Source organism: Urocitellus parryii, chromosome 4, assembly GCF_045843805.1.
Source record: "Urocitellus parryii isolate mUroPar1 chromosome 4, mUroPar1.hap1, whole genome shotgun sequence".
Lineage (NCBI taxonomy): Eukaryota > Metazoa > Chordata > Mammalia > Rodentia > Sciuridae > Urocitellus > Urocitellus parryii.
In genome coordinates this window covers 31827088-31841298 of record NC_135534.1, presented here as the reverse complement: position 1 = coordinate 31841298, position 14211 = coordinate 31827088, and the positions used below count along the sequence as shown (strand labels likewise).

The 14211-nt window shown below is 34.5% G+C and overlaps 1 protein-coding gene and 1 non-coding gene across 3 annotated transcripts in view; both read right to left on the bottom strand.

Moving 5' to 3' along the window:
• The window catches only part of Fbxo3 (F-box protein 3), a 31781-nt gene that overhangs the window by 15143 nt on the left and 2427 nt on the right, over window positions 1-14211 (bottom strand). For both annotated transcript variants that reach the window (XM_026404192.2, XM_077798158.1), the window contains exons 2-5: window positions 12346-12435; window positions 9845-10008; window positions 1692-1806; window positions 263-467 (exon numbers count right to left, since the gene is read on the bottom strand). In XM_026404192.2, coding sequence (XP_026259977.2) covers window positions 263-467; window positions 1692-1806; window positions 9845-10008; window positions 12346-12435 — 574 coding nt within the window. The remainder of the gene's footprint in view (window positions 1-262; window positions 468-1691; window positions 1807-9844; window positions 10009-12345; window positions 12436-14211) is intronic.
• On the bottom strand, window positions 5200-5338 carry LOC113194214 (small Cajal body-specific RNA 21). Its single transcript, XR_003302250.1, has one exon.

Sequence of the window (14211 nt, the reverse complement as noted above, 5' to 3'; positions counted from 1 at the left end):
AACAAGAAGTTCCTCATTACTTTCTCTTAAACTTAAAATGTCTTAACACAAATCACAGCTTTCGGTCTATATATACAATAGCATGCAATGTTTGCCCATGGTAAAATTTTCTTTTGGCATTCCATTCCATTATGTCAGAATATCAGCTCTCTAAAATGCACAATGCTCTGTATCTCTTCTACAACCCTGATAACATCTAAAACACACCTTTGTATGTTTATTAGTATGTATCCCAAAAAACACATTAACACTTCCTACTTACTGGACATTGGTAGAAAACTTCATTTTTGTTTCGGCCCTCCGCAGCTTCCACTGCTATGTACTGACTCAAACCAGTATGTATGCAAAAAGTTAAAGGGAGACAGTATTTCAGCCCCTGCCTCTGCTGGAATCCTCCGGCAGCCGTATCGACATCTAACAAATCTTCAGAACGATAGTGATTAGACAGCGCCATACTTCCCAACAACCTGAGGAGATGAAAATGAAATGAAAAAACTCACAGTGTCAAACAAATAGCTGTGCTTCATATTTTTGATGAGTAGTTTCATACTGATGACTTTATAAGTACTGATTAGCATAATTCTAAACAGGGAAAACCAAAACACTACAGTTCTACATATTCAAACTCTTTTTGATCAGACAGAAGGTTCTGATTTAAATTAAATGTCTAAATTGTCTAAATGTCAGCTTAAAGAAAAAAGAAATGTAATTTTATTTCTTTAAATAATCCATCTTGCCATGATCTATTCATTTGCCAGTGTTTTGCTATATGTATGGTTAATTTAATTTTTAAAGGGATAAATTCTCTGATAACTTTATCTTGATACATCCTTTAGTTTACTCCATAAAACCAGACAGTATAATCAGGCTAAACATTGTAAATCAGATAGACTGGCCTCAGCTATGTCCCAAATTTCACAAACTTGAAATCTGCAAGGTAAAAGAAATCAATCTTGCTTCACATATGTGGACAATAATATAGGTAAAGGGTTACCTGATGGTTCCTAATGTGATTCATCTTTTTAGAAGTCTTAAATAGGCCATTCAATTATATGTTGCACTTGAAAAAGATAAAATAAAACTCTTTTCTTTTTTTAAGAATTTTCTGGTACTGTGATTAAACCCAGGGTCAGGCATGCCTGGGCAAGCATTCTACCATTAAATTACATCCGCAGACCCAAATTATCACTTTTTTTTTTAACATGTAGACTAGATAGAATCCATATCAAACTCTCCAAACAATCTACCTGGCCTATAGCAGGATGAACATGTCAAGAGTTCTTAACAGTTTAATTACAACATATTCACAATTATACTTAAGCCCTCTCCCCTCTTACTCATTTCCCTCTTCCTTCACCAGACTTCACTTTTTTTTTAAGAGAGAGAGAGAGAGAGAGAGAAATTTTTTTAATATTTATTTTTAGTTTTCGGTGGACACACATCTTTATTTTATTTTTATGTGGTGCTGAGGATCGAACTCAGCGCCCCTGAAATGGTATCTTTATGAGATGTATTTATTTTGATAAACTTAAATTCAAGTTATAGATTTTATATAATGACTGCTGTAAGGAGGAAGAAGAAATTCTTATATATGCTTTAACTGTTAAGGGTAACTAGAAATACAATTTATTTACTTTCATTCTAGAAAGTAACTTACATCACTAAAATAACCATAACATTGAACACCTTACCCAGGAACCACTAACTTCTGCCCATTGTGGATTCGGTATGAGCACCGATAGTCATCAGGAAGCTTGCAACCAATCTGCGCTTCCACAGCATCTAGGTCTTCTTCACGAGCTCCCTCTGCAAATGCACACCAAAGAAAGAATTATGAAGATACAACGCAATCTGAAAAGAAACAGAATCTATCTGCTAACCTCTGAAACAATCTCTCAACAAGAGAATTCTGTCCAAATTGTATTACTGAAATATAGGTAAATGATTTGAAATTTATTTGAAGCATGGAATGAGCAAATTCTTTAGTTTCCTCTCAACAGGACTCATTAAAATGTGGAAAGGGGGTACCCATGAGATGCACAATAATTGTATTACAATACAGAACAAAGCTTGGGGTAGATCTTGTTTTTCTAAATCTGATTTTTAAAATCTGTTTATTTTAAATAAAATATTTTAAAAATCTGTTTATTTAAAATAAAAATTTAAAAATTCCAGAAATTCTCTAAACTGATATTGCTCTAGAGTTTTAACACAGTCTTTTTATGTGAAATATGGGAACATAAAGGTGTAGTTCATGCTATGAGGAGGCCACTAACTTGAATTTTGCATATTTAAAAACTTGCCACATATTCTAGATTTTATTTAAAGGTAGGAAGGAATAGCAAACACCTAGAGAAGAAGATACCCACTTTCAACAATGCCCCAAGTTGATCAACACTTTAGGTAGCTGTGCTGCATTGCTCAAAGGTTAAAAAAAGAAAGAAGAAGAAAAAAAGAAAGAATTAAAGAAAGAGAGAGGGATATCTAGTAAACAATAAAAAAAACTGGGTCTACATAAAACCAAGATCTGACTTGAGGTGGAAAAAAAAATATGTATACACACACACACATACACACAAACTGATTTTAAAAACACTAGTTTTTGTTGGCGAGGATCCAGAAGGGTCATATCCTACCGATAGGGGTGAATGAAAATAGATCAGTCCTCACAAAGAATAAAGCCCAGATTCCAATGTCTGATTGGAACGAGGTGATTTGTCCAAGGATGAGCTGCCAATCAAGAGCAGAAATAAATCTCTAGAAGAAAATAATGTTATTCCCCACGCTCAAGTAATATCTAGCAAACAATCAAAAAACCAAGGTCTACATAAAGCCAAGATCTGACCCGAGGGGAAAAAATACAGCCAAATCTATAAAACATCAGTTCCTGAAGTCAGGAAACATGACAATTGATGTACTCAATAAATTAAATGACAGGACTTTCAGGAGAGAACTAGAAATTTAAAACTAAATTGAATGAAAATCTTAGAGCTAAGGATTATAATAACTAAAATTAAGAATACACTGAAAGGGGACTGGGGTTGTAGCTCAGTGGTTGAGCACTTACCTCGAATGTGTGAGGAACTGGGTTCCATCCTCAGCACCATATAAATAAATAAATAAAACAAAGATATTGTGCCATCTACAACTACAAAAAAATTTCTTTTTTAAAAAAAGAATACACTGAAAGGGTTTAACAGCAAATTATAAGTTTAAAGATGAAAAAGGAAAAATAAACTGGAAACTGGATCAGAAGACAAAGAGGTGGGAAAATAAAAAATAAAAATAACGTAATATTTTAATATTATTTTTAATAAATAAAAAGAGAATGTAAGACACACTGGGAGGACACAATGAAAAGATCTGAGATACATGCATTGGAATCCTAGAAAGAGAAGAAGAAGAAAACCAAGAACAGGCAGCATTTTTGAAGAGGCAGTCGCAGAAAATATCCAAAACTGATGAAAATATCAAACCATGATACAAAAAGCACCCTACAATTGTATTGAGACAAATCACTGGTGAAACTGTTGAAAGTCAAAAACAAAGAGAAATCTTAAAAGCAGTTAGAGGAGGGGAAAGGGGATATAATAACTTTCAAAGGAACAAAGTAAGACTGACAACTGAATTCTCAAAAGAAACAATAGAAGTCAGAAGAAGGATGTCTTCAGAATGGTGAAAAAAATTAGTGCTGCCTAGAATTCTATATTCAGTGAAGATATTCCCCACTGGGGAAGATGAAATAAATACATTTCTAGACTAAGAAAATATGAAAACATTCAGAAGTAGCAGTCCCCTATTAAAAGAAAGACTGCTGGGCACAGTAGCACATGCCTGTAATCCAAAGCTTAGGAGGATGAGGCAGATCAGAAGTTCAAAGCCAGCCTCAGCAACTTAGTAAACCACTTAACAACTCAGGGAGACCCTGTCTCTGAATAAAATATAAAAAATGGGCCTGGGGATGTGGCTCAGTGATTAAGCACCTCTGGGTCCAATCTAAGAAAGGAAAGAAAGGAAAGAAAGGAAAGAAAGGAAAGAAAGAAAGAAAGACTAAAAGGAGCTGAGCAAGGTGGCTCATGCCTATAATCCCAGGGATTTAGGAGACTGAAGCAGGAGGACTGAAAGTTTGAGCTAGCCTCAGCAATTTGGCAAGGTCCTGTCTCAAAAATATAAAATGCTAGAGATGTAGCATCATGAATTTAATTCAATTTCTAGTACCACAGACACACACACAAAATTATATAGGGAAAAATAAAATATTCCCAGATGGAAACATGAACATACAGGTAGGAATGAAGAACAATCAGAAAAAGTAAATATGAAGGTTATTCTAAAATAATAGTTAATGTATATAAAGCGTTTTTTATGGATTTTAAAACTACCGAAAATTAAGATCACAAAAATTATAATTCAAGGGACTAAGGTTGAGCAAGGTCCTAACATGGTCAAGGCTCTGAGTTTGATTCCCAAAAGACTATAATACAAAAGGCAGGAGGAAGGTGACTGGAATGAAAGTACTCCAAAGTTCAATTTTAATTGCCCAGGAAGTGGTAAAAACACTGATTTACATTAGTCTTTAATATGTCAAGGATGTACATTTTAACATCTGAGGTAAGCCCTAAAAATGAAATTCAAAAGAGGGAAGGAATGGAACAAAACATAATTAGGAAGAACACAAAGAACAGTGAACATGATATTTAAATTCAAATACATTAGTAAAACACTAAACACAAATAGGCTAAATAATTTAATGAAAAGAAACTGACAGACCAGGTTAAAATGCTTAGCATTCAGGAAGCCCTAGGTTCAATTCCTAGCCCCACAAACAAACAAAACCCTCCAAACAAAAAGACCACCACACAATTATATACAAGAGATAAAACTTTACATAGATACAGAAGGGAAAAAAAATGCTGAAATAGCTCTCCTAAAATTGCACAACTTTAGGGCAAACAGCTTTATTGCAGCTAATGGAGGGCTTTTCTTAAAGACAGAAAGGTTAAATTCACTACACAGGTCATATAATTCTAATTTTATGAACCTAATAACACAGCCTTGAAATATAATTTTTAAAGTGACAGAACCAAAATGGAAAAAAAGACCTATCTACAAGCATACTGGGTATACTTGTTTTTTATTGCTGTTATAAGTAGCAGCTTAAAATACCTCATTTTTTTTTTTTTTTTTTGCTTTTCAAGTAAATGTGAGGCTAGGACAGCCCAGGTAAGGTTCCTTTCTTAAACATCTCTCCCATATAAGAAGACACCTGGCCTCTTTACTTTAGGCTCGACTGAGGGGAAGTGGAACAGGCTGAGTCCACCCCCAGGAAACTGAGCCAAGACATTCATTTATGATTTCAGTTTCTGTAGGTCAGAAGCCCAGCCACGACTCAACTGGATCCTCTGTTTAGGTCCTGCAAGGCTGAGATCAGGATGTCAATTGGGACTGCTAGCTCATTTTACAAATCTTTTGCCTGGGATCTTCATCCAAGTTCACTGATTATTGGTATAATTCTGTTCTTCTGGTGGCACTCCCACTTTGAATCTCTCTGGCTTCAGGAAGGGCCAGTCCTTTTTAAGGGTTCACTTGAATAAATGACACCCACTCAAGATAATTTCCCTTTTGATAAGGTTGAACTCAAATTCAACTAATTTGAGATTATATCTGCAAAATTCCTTTACTTGTTTCATATAATAATGGCCTAATCGCAGGTGTAAGATCAATTATATTCACAGTACTGCCTACAATCAAGGACAGATGACTATACCAGGCTTTGGGCTGCCATGAGCTAAGAAGTTTTCCTCTGTTGCTTCCTACCACTATGATGTTTCTGCCTTGGAATCAGCCAATCATGGACTGAAACCTCTGAAACTATGAGCCAAAATAATTCCTTCCAGGTATTTGTCAGAGCAATGAAAAGCTAACTAATACTACCATTAAACACAATAGCATTTAATCTCACAACCAAAACAAAAACAATTCATATGAAATACATATTTAACCATGCAATTTACATCAAGTTCAAAGAGAAAAAAAATTGCTGGCATTAGCAATCAGGACAGTTGGTTGACTCTACAAAAAAGGCAAGAGATATCAGTAGGCTTCTAGGTAGAAATGAGACTCTTCTTTCTTGATCTGGAGAGTATTACGAGGAATATGTTCACTTTGAATAATTCAGTGAGTTGAGCACCTGTGATTTGTGCACATTTCTGTACATCCATTAACATCATTATTGTACCCATGTATGATATGTGATGGGAGAGGTAGTTCAATTCTGCAAGAATCTTTCTGAACATCCCTAATTCCAGTCTAATGTTGAGTAAAATATCAGACAAAATCAATTTGAGGAATTTTATACAAAATACCTAATGAGTATTTCTCAAAATTGTCAAAGTCATAAAAAGACAAGGAATGACAGAATGAGAAACTGCCATAGACAATTACAGAAACATGACAACTAAATGCAATGTGCTATTCTAGACAAGATCCTGGAACAGATAAAGGACATTAATAAAAAAAACAAACAAACAACAACAAAAAAAAAACCTGGGTAAATCCAAATGAAGTCTAGGCTTGGTTAGTAGCAACATATTAATGATAACTTTTTAGTTTTGATAAATGTCCCATATGGTGGAATATTAGGAGTAACTGAAACTGAGGGTTATATAGAACTATCTTTGCAACATTTCTATAAGCCTGAAACTACTCTAAAACAAAAAGTTTATAAGGCACCAAGCTGAATGCCTGAACTAAATAAACTAACATTTGTAGATATTAGATATTTAACATATAAGATTAAGAAACTAAGAATTTCTTGAAAAGAGAAAAAAGTAAAAACAAAACAATACATAAAAAAGAGAAATGTAAAGAAATAGATATTTACAATATGGTAAAATCAAGATTGAAAGAGGCATACTACTCTGATGGAATTTGGAAGACAGACAGACAGTGTTCTTATCTTGGCTCTACTACTTATTGACTGGAAAGTTATTTCAGCTTTTTTTCTCATCTGCAGATGGGAATAATACCACCACCCATCTGAGAGAATTATAGTGAGGATTATATAAGATTTCATGTGCTTATTTAATAAAGTATTTTACTGGTATTTAACAAATATTCATTCACTTCCCTTCCCCCTTCACCTACTGAAATGAGGAAGCAGTGAAAGGCTACTAGAAGCCAAGAAACCCAGATTGGAGTTCTTCTACCTCCATCACTTACTACTAGTTATAGGGCCTTACACTAGGCCCTTTTTCACCTGCAAAATGAGTGTGCTAGTATAAACTAGGGATTGGCAAATTGTAGTCCACAAGCTAAAAATCCTAGCCTGCTGCCTATTTCTATAAATAAAGTATTATTGGAACCTACCCATACCCATTTGCTTATGTATTGTCTATGGCTGCTTTTCTGAAATAGCAAGGTTGAACAACAGACCATGTGTCCCAGAAAGCCTAAAATATTTACAATCTGGCTCTTTAAAGAAAAAGTTTGCCAGCCCTGGTCTAAATGATCTCTAAATGCTCTTTCAACTCCAAAATTCTAAACCAACACGTAAGATAAATATGAAATTTGAAGGTACGCTTCATAAAATGTGTCCCAAGCCTAATGCCTGTTTACTCACCAATTATCCTTCTTATCTGCCACTTCTATAACTTTGAAATTGAATCAGGGAATGAGGCACCTGAGGTGGGCAGCTAGACTCCTGCTAAAATTGTAAACTTCATATGCCCAGAGTTCCTAGATACCAAGGGTTTTTATCCTGTTCCACTCAAGGCAAGTCCTTGAGAACTGGCACCTGGCAATAAAGCAGGAACTGTCAAGGAGTTCTCTGACAACCCTACCTCCAACTGCTAGGTACAAAACAGCAGAGCCTAGGAATACCAAACTGAATGCAAAACAACAACAACAAAAAAAAAAAAAAAAAAAAAAAAAAAAAAAGAAAAGAGAAGAAGCTGTCTACATTCTCATATTCCAAATGTCCTAATGCTGGACTAGACCTTAAAGAGACTTAAGACATTCTAAACAAAATAGGATAGATCCTCTCTCCCTTCAACCAATTTGGTGGGAGTCAGCCTTATATTCAATACCCAGCTTTACCTTTTGTTTTGTGAAGGAAAACAATGTCATTTTTTTAATGCCTTAGGTAGCTCCCCTATAAAACAAAAATACAGCTGGGCTTAGTGGCTGAGGCAAGAGGATCCCAAGTTCAAGGCTAGCCTTGGCAATTGACTCTGTCTCAAAACAAAAAATATTTTGGGGATGTAGCTCAGTGGTAGAGTGTCCCTAGGTTCAAGTCCCAGCACTGGAGGTCAGGAGCAGGGGGATAGAATTACCTGTCTCATAGGATTTTTGCAAATTAAGTGAATTCTCACAAAATATTAAATTTAGTGCCTAGCTTATACTTAATAAATAATAGCTACTGCAAGCTATTACCTATTTAACTTATCACCACTAATACCTGTTTTTCAGAATTATTGTCCCCTTGAAATATTTCATACCACATACCAGCTGAATAATAATATTATTCTTTTCTTCCTAGCAAACATGTTATTAAAAACACTAACCAAGGTTCTTTTCTTCAAAGCTCTACTCTACCCTCTCTCTACTGAAATAATTTTCTTCTACCTTCTAGAAATTCAGTTTAGACACAATAGGTATGAAAGTGACATTTGCATAGGAAATTATAATGGAAATATGAAAGAGAAAAGAAATGCTATTTCAAAAGAGATATTAGTTCTAAATAAAGGAAAACATTTGAGAATGGATTCCAATTTTAGCTTAATAAAACCAAAAGGTGTACATTTCTTTCATTGAAGAAATCTGAAAAATGTTGGAAGACAAAGCAGATAAGTGGCAATATATCTATGCATTTTCATTGGTATTAATTAACCAATAAAATTACGATAACTTGTTAATATTTCTTGCCAAAATTGGACAATAATAGTATAGTAGAAAGTACACAGAATTCTGGGGTCAAATAAACCTCAGCTGAAATCTTAGTTTCACCACTTTGTGTAAATATCAAAATAAGCATAAAGTTTTATTATACTGCTCTTATATTCTTAAAGACCCAGGATTTTTCCAAATATTAGATTAACATTTACTTGTACTGAAAATAAAAAAATGCCGATACTATATGCAAAGTTTTCAAATAAAAAATTATCTGTTGGGCTGTGGGTAGTTCATTGGCTCACTATTTGCCTAGTATGGGTGAAGTCTTGGTTTGATCTCCAGTACTATAAACACACACACACACAAAAAAAAAAAAAAAAAAAAAAGAAAAAAAACTTTCAAAAAGAAATGATAAGCTGGGCGTGGTGGGGCAAGCCTGTAATCTCAGGCAAGTTCAAGGTCAGCAAGTTCAAGGTCAGCCTAAGAAACTTAGCAAGACCCTGTTTCAAAATAAATAAAAAAATAAGAAGAGCTATGGATGCCGCTCAGTGGTAAAGCATTTGCCAAGCATACACAAAGCCTTGAATTCAATCCCCAGCACAAAAAAAAAAAAAAGAAAGAAATCACAATAGTTAAACAATCTTAGCATTAGCATAGCATTACTAACTTCTTTACATAAAACAAACAAAAAGATGAAAGGAGTTGTTCAGCTTTCTCTTCTAGTAAATAACAATGTGGGTCCCAAGGCTGAACAAAAACAGGGCAGGCTCTACAGCACAGGTGCATTTAATAATATTGGTATTCTGCTTCCTTGGCCGAATGTGACTGGTGAATTATAGACAAGATTAGATTAGCACAGTTGCACAGATAATAGATTCAAAGTTACTTAAAATAATCTATTTATACTAACAGTAACCAAATGGAGGGGAGGGGGACCCTGCATTTCCAGTACCTTTCAGAGATAAGACCATCCGAGGACACCTGGGCTCCAAATATTTCTTGAGATCATCCCAGGCCTTTTTAATAGCAGCATAATGATCAATGTATCTTCCTACATCTGAGTAAGTATCTATGAAGAGAGATTTCCAACACTGATTCTTCCGTGTTTTCTCTTCCCTAAACAGATTTTAAAAATGAGATTAAAAAATCTTTTCACATAATACCAGGATATATTTTCAACACTTACCAACACACTTTATTGGGAGTTTGTGATTTGCCTTTCTTCTTCACTTATTTTAGCCACAATGGGAGACTAGATAACAAAAAGTAATACATACCTCAAAAATTGTAATAGGAATTACTGCTAACATGATGGGATTGAGTCACTATTTTCTTACTTTCTACTTAATTTTTTCTAAGTTTTCTAATCCTTAATAAAATATAATGTGAATAGTACCCCTACAAAATTTAAAAGTATGTTCTATTTTAGAGAACACTTAGAATCTAATGATAATAACAGAATAAGCCAGAGAATCACAAAGGATTAAAATAACTATATATTTAAACATTTCAATTTGGTATAATTCTGCAAACATTTAGCCACTGAAGGCATAAAAAATAAAGACACTTTTTTTGGAAGAAAGAATAAAGTATAAGTGGGAGAGGACAGAACAGCCACAGAGGACCTGAAGGTCACATACTAATGAGCTTTGGCTTTCTCCTGTAGAAAGCGTAGAGCCACTAAAGGAGTTCAATGGGGAGATTTAAAAAGCAGAATTGGGGCTGGGTTTGTGGCTCAGTGGTAGAGTGCATGCCTAGAATGTGTGAAGTACTGGGTTCGATCCTCAACACCACATAAAAATAAAGATATTGTGTCCACCTACAACTAAAAAATAAATATTTAAAAAAAAAAAGCAGAATTGTGGTTTTAGGTTAATAGGGGTAGATTTGAGGGATATAAACTAGACGCATAGAGAGGAATTAGGAAGGTTTTGCAATAGTCCTGATAAGAGAAGATGAACCAAACTAAGCGAGGTGAAATGAATAGGAAGACTTGAGAAATATACAGAAGCTAACCTCAGGAAGGTAACTAAAAGAATGTAAGACAGGAGATCAAAGATGATTCCTAATTCTGGTTTGGATGCCTAGACAGATGCAGCTGCCATGAAGACTAGAAACACAAAAGGATAGGTTTAGGACTGGGAAAAGAACAAAATGAGGTGGGCTTTTTTTTTTTTTTTAATGGGGGTTGAAGAGAAAAGGGAAGCATCTTTTTATCAATCTAAATTATACATACATATTAAAAATTAAAATATACATACATATTAAAAATTAAAATCAGGAACTGGGTTGGGGACAGCTCAGTAGTAAAACACTCACCTAACATGTATGAGGCCCTGATTTCATTCCTAGAGCCACAAAAAATAATAATAACAATAAAATAAAAGTAATTTAAAAGTACCAAAGGACTTGTGGTTAAAAAAAAAAACAAAAAACAAACCTAGTTTCCCATTCTAAGCCCTACCCCTCAAAGGAAATATAAGTTAATATCTCAAAGTGAAAGATAAGGACAGAGCAATACTTCAAATACCCCCTTCCCCGTTCCTCCTCCATACATGAGACAGCTCTGTTATTAATGTTTAGTCTGATAGAACTAAAAGCTTGCAGCTTTAAATAATAAACTTCTACTTCTTCCCCAACTTTTGTTACTATCCTTGATAAGAAAGGTGTTAGTATTCCCATCTTTCCTTTCACCTTTCCCAACTCTCACTGTTTATCTACACTTTTATTCTGTCAAATTTATTAACCTGTGTGGAACAGCCAAGAGGAAAGTCTAGCAGACAACAAGCCTAGAGCCTGGGGTTGGGTGGTGGATGTCAGTGGGGAGACTCAGGTCTGGGAGTTAGGAGCACTCTCAGGTGGTCACCAGGAACTGGAACAACACATGCAGAGTTCACAGAGGGAGAGAATGGTGGGCCAAGAACTGAGCATACCAATATTATTGGCAGGCACAAGAACAGCCATCAGAGGAGATACAGAGATACAGTCTAGAGATATAGAGATACAGTCTAGAGAGAACACAGAATAGTGTTATAAGGATCAAGTTTTGAGAGTGCATGTTCCCTATCAGCTGCTAGGAAGGAAAGAACAGAGGGGAATCAGATGGAGCTGAATGACAGGTACCAAGACACAGTTAAGTAGGGAATAAGTTTGGGTGTTCTATAGCATAGTAGTTTGCAACAATTCATTATATATTTTATAATATTTTATAAAGAACTAAAAGAAGTTTCCAGATACAAAGAAATGATAAATGTTTAAGGAGAGGAAAATACTATTAGCCTGATTTGATTAATATACATTATACACATGTATGAAATTATTACACCACAGCCCATAAACATATACAATTATTACAAATCTATTAAAACATAAGTTAAAATTTTATTCTAAAAAATTTAATCCCCCCACCCCATTCACACATTAAAAAAAAATACCTGATCCCTGAATACTTACTCAGATATCAGCCAGTATTTTTTGCAATGTCTTCTCCACAGTGGATCATGACTTGATAGCTGGCTAAGTCTTCGACTGACATAGCAACAACTGGTGGTAACCAAATTCACAATTAGTACAAAATAAAAATTTTTAAAACATTTTAAAAATAAAGATGAAAATAGTCTATTAAATTGTTTTATTCCTTTTACTTATTTTCCACTTGCTGTCCTTATAAATACAAACAATACTTTCTAAATTTTGTTTAATGTGTTAGTATAACCCCTTGTGAGTAGTAAAATCTTTAACTATTTTGATTCACACATAAATCCTGAAACCACTACAATTGCAATTTCCAAGAGTCTATTAAAAATAAATACATATAAAATTAGAGTTAACATCAAATCAAGGAGCTTTTCTACATTTATCAGAGTAGTAATTATCAGAATAGTAATTATCTCTATGTATTGGAAGAAACATTATTCAGGTGTAAACAAAGTGGTTTTCAGGTATTTTTCAAGATCTGTAAGATGTATGATACTAAATGTATAGGCCCTTTGCTTTGTTCTAATTTTTTCTTAAAGGAAAAAAAATACTGTAGCTAAAAAATATTCTTTCATTAAAGCAACTATTGGATAGTCCACCCCTAAAAAGAATATCTACCTCATTATAGTTCTATTTGGCATTTATGGCTATACAAGTTATCAACTGCCCTAAAACATGAACTACTAGAAGCACATGGTTTTCTTATTATATTGAGATTTCCAACACAATAATGCTCTAATCCCATAATGCTACCCTACATAATTAATTTGTAAAAAGAACTGAATCTAAGATTAGGAAAGTGGATTTCTATCCTTTAGAAATCATAACTTATAGAAAGTAGATATACAAAGATCTCACTTGGGCAATAACTAATCAACTCATGAAATCTTACATTACATGGAGTTTGTCAAAAGGCCAAAAGCAGGCATGTTAAAAACTGATCTATCTGTGATAAACATAACAGCCTTTGATTTTCAAATTTTATAGAAACAGCATCCTCTTCCTTTTCTGTTGAGCTCAGGGAATAACCAAACTAACTTTTGTAAACACAAGAATTCCTCTAGTTTTACAAATTCAGGTTCCATTTTCTCTGTTCTTGATTACTCTCCCTCTACTTGCCCCAGTAGTTAAACAACATAAAAGAATTGGGAATGAGAACCAAAGGTGACTTTGATGCACTTCAAGGTTGAAAACTACTGCTCTAGGGTCTGATTCAGTTGGCTTAAAGTGAGAGCTGTACCCCAGGCATTGGGATGTTTAAAAAGTGCCACTAAATATAGAATGAATCTGACAAAAATTATGCAATATGCATGTATAAACATACCACAGTGAGTTCCACCACTGTTCATATCTATAAATGCCAAAGAAAAAAAATGAGTGAGCCAGGAAGCAATGGCCCATGCCTATAATCCAAGTGGCTAGGAAGGCTGAGGCAGGAGGATCTCGTGTTCAAAGCCAGCCTCAGCAAAAGCAAGGCACTAAGCAACTCGGTAAGATCCTGTCTCTAAATAAAATACAAAATAGGGCTGGGGACGTGGCTCAGTGGTTCAATCCCCAGTACCCCATGTCCAAAAAAATAAGTGAAAGGAAGACCAGTAGAGGATAGGAAGTGGGAGTGGAAAAGAAGGAAGGGACAAAGGGAGCACTGGGTATTGAAATGGAGTAAATCAAATTCCACGCACATATGATTTTGTCAAAATAAATCAAACCATTATAGTTTGGTTATAACTATTATAACCACAATGCATTAATAAAAGAAAAATTTTTATTAAAAAAAACTTGCCACTGGTTATTGTGACACACAATGAAGGTAGAAAATGGTGTGTGATAAATCAACCTGGA